The sequence below is a fragment of the Arachis hypogaea genome, chromosome 20 (genome assembly GCF_003086295.3).
Source record: "Arachis hypogaea cultivar Tifrunner chromosome 20, arahy.Tifrunner.gnm2.J5K5, whole genome shotgun sequence".
NCBI classification, from domain to species: domain Eukaryota; kingdom Viridiplantae; phylum Streptophyta; class Magnoliopsida; order Fabales; family Fabaceae; genus Arachis; species Arachis hypogaea.
The window spans coordinates 136459470-136466811 of record NC_092055.1 but is presented as its reverse complement, the minus strand read 5'-3'; the positions used below and the strand labels follow the sequence as shown (position 1 = coordinate 136466811).

The 7342-nt window shown below is 39.6% G+C and overlaps 1 protein-coding gene across 1 annotated transcript; it reads left to right on the top strand.

Annotated features, from left to right (window-relative positions):
• On the top strand, positions 1–2404 carry LOC112786683 (phenolic glucoside malonyltransferase 1-like). Its single transcript, XM_025830053.3, has one exon. The coding sequence runs from the start codon at positions 807–809 to the stop codon at positions 2184–2186; it is 1380 nt and encodes a 459-aa protein (XP_025685838.1). The 5' UTR covers positions 1–806; the 3' UTR covers positions 2187–2404.
• The last annotated feature ends 4938 nt before the right edge of the window (positions 2405–7342 follow it).

Sequence of the window (7342 nt, the reverse complement as noted above, 5' to 3'; positions counted from 1 at the left end):
TCTTATTATAGAAGAGGGGAGCCTCCACTTATTGAAGCCAAAACCGAACCAACTTCTTCCTCCTTCAACAGACAGAACCGGTTCGGCCACATAGAGAGGAGAGAGATAACAATGTAAAACCCAACATGCAATTACCTCAGGTCCTTTCTTGATCATCACCCTTCATCAATTCGAGCTCTCCATCCTTGGCTTGCTCTCCAAGATGGATTTCTGACCCTTGATGCTTCATGATGATAATGACTTCATCTGCTTCAAAAAAGATAAATAAAAAGATAAATAAAAAAAGATAAATAAAAAATTTGACATCTAATATTCACATGCATTTGTATTTTATAATTGTTTATAACGTTAATATGACTGGAATTTTGCAAAATTTTAGTGAGATTTATAATATTGAATTAAAATTTTTTCTTTATTCTTTGCTTCTCTTATTTATAGAGAAAAAATGTACTCCAATATAAATTCTTTTTTTTTTAAATAGGCACCAGTATTAGAGAGATAATTTTTTAAAATTATTTTTTTTAATATTTTTGTTAAAGAATGTTAGGGGTCATCAATTTTAGTATTTTGTAACTATTAATTAGCCATCAATAATATTTTTAATGGTGTGAGATTATGTCGAATGATAAGAGATCACTCACTTTTGATTTGATGGTTAAACGTTGCCAGAAAACACAAAAGTTGCCCGGCCCTACTTATAGATTTTTGTTTATAAATAGCAAGGAAGGAGGATACCAAGCCAACCTTCAAAAACCAATTAACAATTAATTCCCCATTCTTTCTTCTAACACGCTCTCGCGCACGTGATGGCGGAATCTACTCCAGCATTCTTCAAAGTCCATGAAGTTTACAAAGTTGCGCCGCCACAAGGAACCACCACCACCACAACCACCACCCTTCCCTTAACCTTCTTCGACCTGCTATGGCTAAGGCTTCCCTCCACAGAGCGTCTTTACTTCTACGAATTCCCAAACCCAACATCTTCATTCTTTGACTCTCTTCTTCCCAATCTCAAACACTCCCTTCAACTCACTCTTCAACACTTCTTCCCCCTCGCCGGTAACATCACTTGGCCGCAACATTCTCTGATTCCTGCCATCACCTACGTCCCCGGTCAAGATTCCGTTCCTCTCATCGTATCCGAATCCAACGAAGATTTCAACCACCTTTGTTCCAATCTTTGCCAAGTTTCCAAGTTCCAACAATTAGTACCTCGCTTGAGTATCTCAGATCACAGAGCTTCTTTGCTTGCATTGCAAGTAACCTTGTTCCCGAACTCCGGCTTTTGCATCGGAATAACTACTCACCATGCCGCTTTCGATGGAAACTGCTCAACCATGTTCATGAAAGCATGGGCCTATACGTGCTCCCAGATCTCACATACGCCATCGATGTCACTTCCCGAGAATCTAACACCGTTCTTTGACAGATCGGCCGTAAAGGACCCAAAGCGAATCGCCGAGTTGTTCGCGAAGACATGGTTGAACTTCGGTGGAGAAAACAATAGGAGTCTTAAGATCTTGGAAGCAGCCACGGAAGCAAGAACCGATGTAGTTAAAGGGGTGTTTGAATTGAAGACTTCACAAATTCAAAAGCTCAAGAAACATGCAAAAAGCAGTAACTTGGAAACCAAGGTTTCAACTTTTGCGGTCACTAGTGCTTATTTGTTGCATTGCCTGGTGAAAGCAGAGCAACAAGAGTCCAAGAAAGTTGCATTTTTATTCAACGTGGATTGTAGATCCCGTTTGGAACCTCCATTGGGGCCAACATATTTTGGAAACTGCGTGGCGATTCCGTTGATATCGGTAGAGAAAGAGAGGATAGAAGGGAGTGATGGGTTCATAAATGCTCTGAAGATGATAACAGAGGTGTTGTATGATTTGGAGAATAATGATAATGGGGTGTTAAATGGGGCAGAAAATTACATGTTAATGGTTCAATCTGTTGTTGGAGAAGGGAGTAGATTGTACTCACCTTCGGGTTCGCCATGGTTTGGGGTTTATGGGGTTGATTTTGGATTTGGAAAGCCTATAAGAGTTGATGTTGCTTCTGTTAATAAGACAGCTTCGTTTTCTCTTTCTGAAGGTAGGAATGTCGATGGTGGAATTGAGATTGGTTTGGCTCTCACCCAAAATCACATGGAGACTTTTGCTGCTCTTTTTCACCAACAAATTGAAACCTTTTAATGCTATCTTTTTGTTTGAGAAAACTATAGTATTTGTATCTTTTATTCAAACAGAAATAAGCTAGGTACTGCAATCATATCAGCACTTATGAAATGTAAGCAATGTATATTTTTGTATTTTTTTTTTTAAGATGGGATGACTGAAGAGCTATGTATGATGAGATTGGATGGTTTTGTACTTTTGTATGTTCTATATCAATATAGTTATTTTTCTTCCAATATCAACTCCTATTATGCCACTCTTCATACTATATCCAACGAAAAACTATATTATATCCACCAGGAAGCCATGTTAAAGAACATTAAACACCATTGGTTTTATTGAGTTTCAGAGTTTTGCGTACCATGTCGAGTCACATGTAATATGGTTAATTTGATTTGAATGAATTATTGTGGCCAAAATAATTATCAAATTAGTGTACGCAGATTTTTATTTGGTCAACAATTCAACATTCTTGACAACAATAGTTTTTTTTGGCATAAACGACAACAACCATCTGCCGTTTACTATTCTTTTTAGAAAAAGTATAAGTAACTAACATTTTTGAACAATGTGAATTAATAGGGTTAAAAGAGTAAATTAATCTTAAATTTAATTAGTAGCATTAAATTAGGATGTAGTGTATTTTTATTTGATTGGTGGTTGTTCATGTTGTTCAAGATGGTCATTGTTTACCTAACACTCCCCTTCTTTTTAATAGGGGCGTAAGTTATCGAACCGGACCGAAATTTAGCGTAAAATTAAACAAAAATTTACAATAATCAATTTAAAAACCGAAAAAATGGTTTTTTCTAATAAAACCGATCAATTTGGTTTGGTTTTCGGTTGGTTCAATAGAAAAAAAACCGAACCGAACCAAACCGAATCGAAGATTAACATGCAATGTCAAATGCTTTTATTGTTTTATCCTTTAACCTAACAACAAAACCCCCTAATCTTAAGTGAATGCTCACTCGCACACGCAGCGCCTCCCTCCCTCGTCTTTCTTCTGAATCTCAAATTGTAGCGCCTTCCTCCCTCCCTCCATAGCGCCTCCCTCCCCCGGCCCCCTCCATCTGTAGAGTCGTAGACTGTACCACCACCTTCCCTCAATCCCTCCTCCTCTATCTGCGGCGCTTTTCTCCTTCCGCTCCATCCTTCTCTATTCTCACGCAATCCACGGAGGTGGCGCATTCGTAAACCGAGCAGCCCTCTCCATCGCCAAGAAGCCCGCACTGTCACCAAGCTCCTTTCCGTTGCTAAGAAGCCCGCACCGTCACCAAGAACCCCATGCCATCTCCAAACAGCCGCATCTTTTCGAGCCATCACAACTGGTGGTCACCGAGCAGCCCTCTCCTCGTTAGCGCCGAACAATAGCAGAAGTTTGAGCCCTCTCTTGCAACTCAACTTCTTCTTCAGAGGTCAGAATTTTCAATTTATTAATTATTTTAATCCTCATTTGACTGTGATTAATGTTCTGTTAATTAAGATTTAAAACAAAAAAAACCGACCGAACCAAACTATTTTTGGTTTGGTTCGATTTGGCTCGGTCCGATTGTTGCAAAAATAGTAAACCGATTGGTTGATGCTATTAGGGAACTGAACAGATCGGTTCGGTTGATTTTTGGTCTAAAACCAAACCAAACCAGACCGATAACACCCCTACTTTTTAATTATTTTTGGGTCAACGACATTCACTTATTTATCTATGGGCTTTAGTTTTTGGATTTTTTACCCAGATTCTTAGATTTTTTTGTATTCAGTTTAAACAGGAGCTGAAGCCCAAGATAATACAACAACAACAACAACAACAACAAAGCCTTGTCCCACTAGATGGGGTCGGCTACATGAATCGAACGACGCCATTGAGCTCTATCATGTGTCATGTCTATAGAGAGATGTTTACATGTAGATCTCGTTTGACCACCTCATGGATGGTCTTCTTAGGTCTTCTTCTGTCTTTCACCACTTGTCCATCTTTCATCTCATCCACCCTCCTGACTGGATGTTCTGACGGTCTTCTTCTCACATGTCCGAACCACTTGAGATGCGGTTCTACCATCTTTTCCTCAATAGATGCTACTCCAACTCTCTCTCTTATATCTTCATTCCTTATTCTATCCAATTGTGTATGACCACTCATCCATCTCAACATCTTCATCTCTGCCACACTTAGCTTATGTTCGTGTTTCCCTTTGGTTGCCCAACACTTTGTACCATAAAGCATAGCCGATCTGATAGCAGTGCGATAGAATTTACCTTTAAGTTTTAAAGGCACTTTTTTGTCACATATAAAATCAGACGCACTCAGCCATGTTGACCAACCTGCTTGGATCCTATGATTTACATCCTGTTCAATCCCTCCATTATCCTGTATGATGCACCCAAGATACTTAAAACTCTTAACTTTTCGTAGGATGTTATCTCCAATCTTCACCTTTATATGAGGATTTTTCCTTCGCACGCCGAACTTACATTCCATATATTCCATCTTGTTACGGCTTATGCGCAGACCGTACACTTCTAAAGCTTCTCTCCATAACTCCAACTTCTTATTTAGATCTTCCTTTGACTTTCACATAAGGACGATATCATCGGCAAAAAGCATGCACCATGGTACAGGCTCTTGGATATGCTCTGTGAGTATTTCCAAGACTAATGTGAAAATGTATAGACTTAAGGATGATCCCTGGTGTAATCCTATACCAATAGAAATTCCTCTGTCACACCACCTTAAGTCTTCACACTAGTTGTAGCCCCATCATACATGTCTTTAGTTGCATGAATATATGCGATCCTTACACTCTTCTTTTCTAAAACCTTCCATAAGACCTCCCTTGGCACCCTATCATACACTTTTTTCAAATCAATGAACACTATATGTAGATCCTTTTTATTACTACGATACCTCTCCATCATCCTTCTTAACATGTATATCGCTTCAGTGGTGGATCTGTCTGGCATAAAACTAAATTGGTTCTCTGTTGCTTGTGTCTCTTGTCTCAGTCTCCGTTCTATCACCCTTTCTCATAACTTCATGGTATGGCTCATGAGCTTGATCCCTCTATAGTTTTCAGAACTTTGTATATCCCCTTTATTCTTGTAGATAGGTACCAATGTACTCTTTTTGCACTCATCCAGCATCTTCTTAGATCTTAAAATCTTATTAAAAAGCTTGGTTAACCAACTGACGCCTTTCTCTCCAAGACCCTTCCAAACTTCAATCAGGATATTATCGGGTCCTACTATCCTGCTATTTTTCATCAACTTTAGAGCCTCTTTTACTTTGAAGTCTCGAATCCTTCGATAGTAGTCGAAGTTTTGATCTTCTTCCCTCGTGCATAACCGACCAATGTAACAGCTCAGACCACCCGCTAGCACGATATTGTCCGCTTTGGCACACAAGGCCTCACGGTTTTGCCTTTGACGATAGGGATGATGGCTAAAGCCCCCCACACTCACTCGTAAAAACGCGTCATGCTAGGGAGAGGTATCCACACCCTTATAAGGCATGCTTCGTTCCCCTCTCCAACCGATGTGGGCCTTACAATCCACCCCCCTAAGGGATCCCAACGCCCTCGCTGGCACATCGATCCGGGTTCTGGCTCTGATACCATCTGTAACAACCCAGACCACCCGCTAGCACGATATTGTCCGCTTTGGCACACAAGGCCTCACGGTTTTGTCTTTGACGATAGGGATGATGGCCAAAGCCCCCCACACTCACTCGTCAAAACGCGTCATGCTAGGGAGAGGTATCCACACCCTTATAAGGCATGCTTCGTTCCCCTCTCCAACCGATGTGGGCCTTACAACCAAGGCTCGGAAGAGTCTTCTGTCCTTCATTAAATAACTCGTAGAAGTAGATCTTCCACCTTTCATTGATATTCTCCTATTGAGCCAACATCTCCTCGTCTTTATCCTTTATGTACTTAACCTGATCCAAGTCTCTCGTCCTTCTTTCACGACTCTTTGTGATTCTATATATGCTTTTTTCTCCTTATTTCGTGCTTAAGGACTGGTAGAGACCCTCATATGCTCTTATTCTTACTTCGGTTGTAGCCACTTTTGTTTCTTTCTTAGCCGCCTTATATTTTTTCCAATTATCTGCATTGTGACACAAAGACCACTCTTTAAAGCACACCCTTTTTGCCTTTATCTTTTCTTGTACCCTCGCATTCCACCACCAGGACTGCTTGTCTCTTGGTCCTATCCCTCTGGAATCACCAAAACTTTCTTTTGCTGTTCTTCTAATAACTTCTGTCATCTCTCTCCATATCTCCTCCGCACTTTCGTTCCCATCCCACTTTGCCTCTTCTTCTACCCATCTTAGGAAGCTTCTTTGTTCTTCACCTTTCATCCGCCACCACCTCATCCTTGGGTTCTTTGTACGATGTCTTTTCCTCAATTTTTTCTCAACTCAAAAATCCATGACAAGCATCCTATATTGTGTTGTTAAACTCTATCCCAGAATAATTTTACAATTAATGTAAAATTTTCGGTCGACTCTCCTCAACAAGAAGTCGATTTGAGAGATTGTCATGCCACTCTTACAGGTTATAAGATGTTCGTCTCTCTTTTTAAAACATGTATTTGCAATGAGGAGATCAAAAGTTGAGGAAAAGTCCAAAATAGTTTTACCCTCGATATTGACCACCCCAAAACCAGGATAATGTTAAATTTAAACTGAAACCCAAGTAAAGCCCCATCTCACAAATGTATAATAAATTCAAAAGCAAGTACAAACATATATATTCAAAAGTAAAGTGATAATTAGATCCTTGAATATTTTGTATTCGGACTATTTAGCCTGTAAAGGAAAAAAAAGTAACAATTACATTTCTCAGAATAACAAACGTCGGACTTATTACATCCTTCTGTCAGCCCATGAAACAAAACAGAACAGAGTTGCTTAGTTGTCCCATTACGTGAAATGATATGTCCGTCTCTGCCACTTTTGTAATTGGACAACGTCGTTTTCGAATACTCCTTCCCTCATTTTTGCAATTGCAGCACACTTTCAAGGTGATTAATTGGAGATTCTGCACAATTAGGGTTTGGGAGAGATTAAAATCAAATCACATTAAAGATCTAATTTTTTCTTATCATTTGGGGTAATTTCACTTTGGTATTTAATAGACACTTCATTCACTTTAACAGTACACGTCAAAAACGAT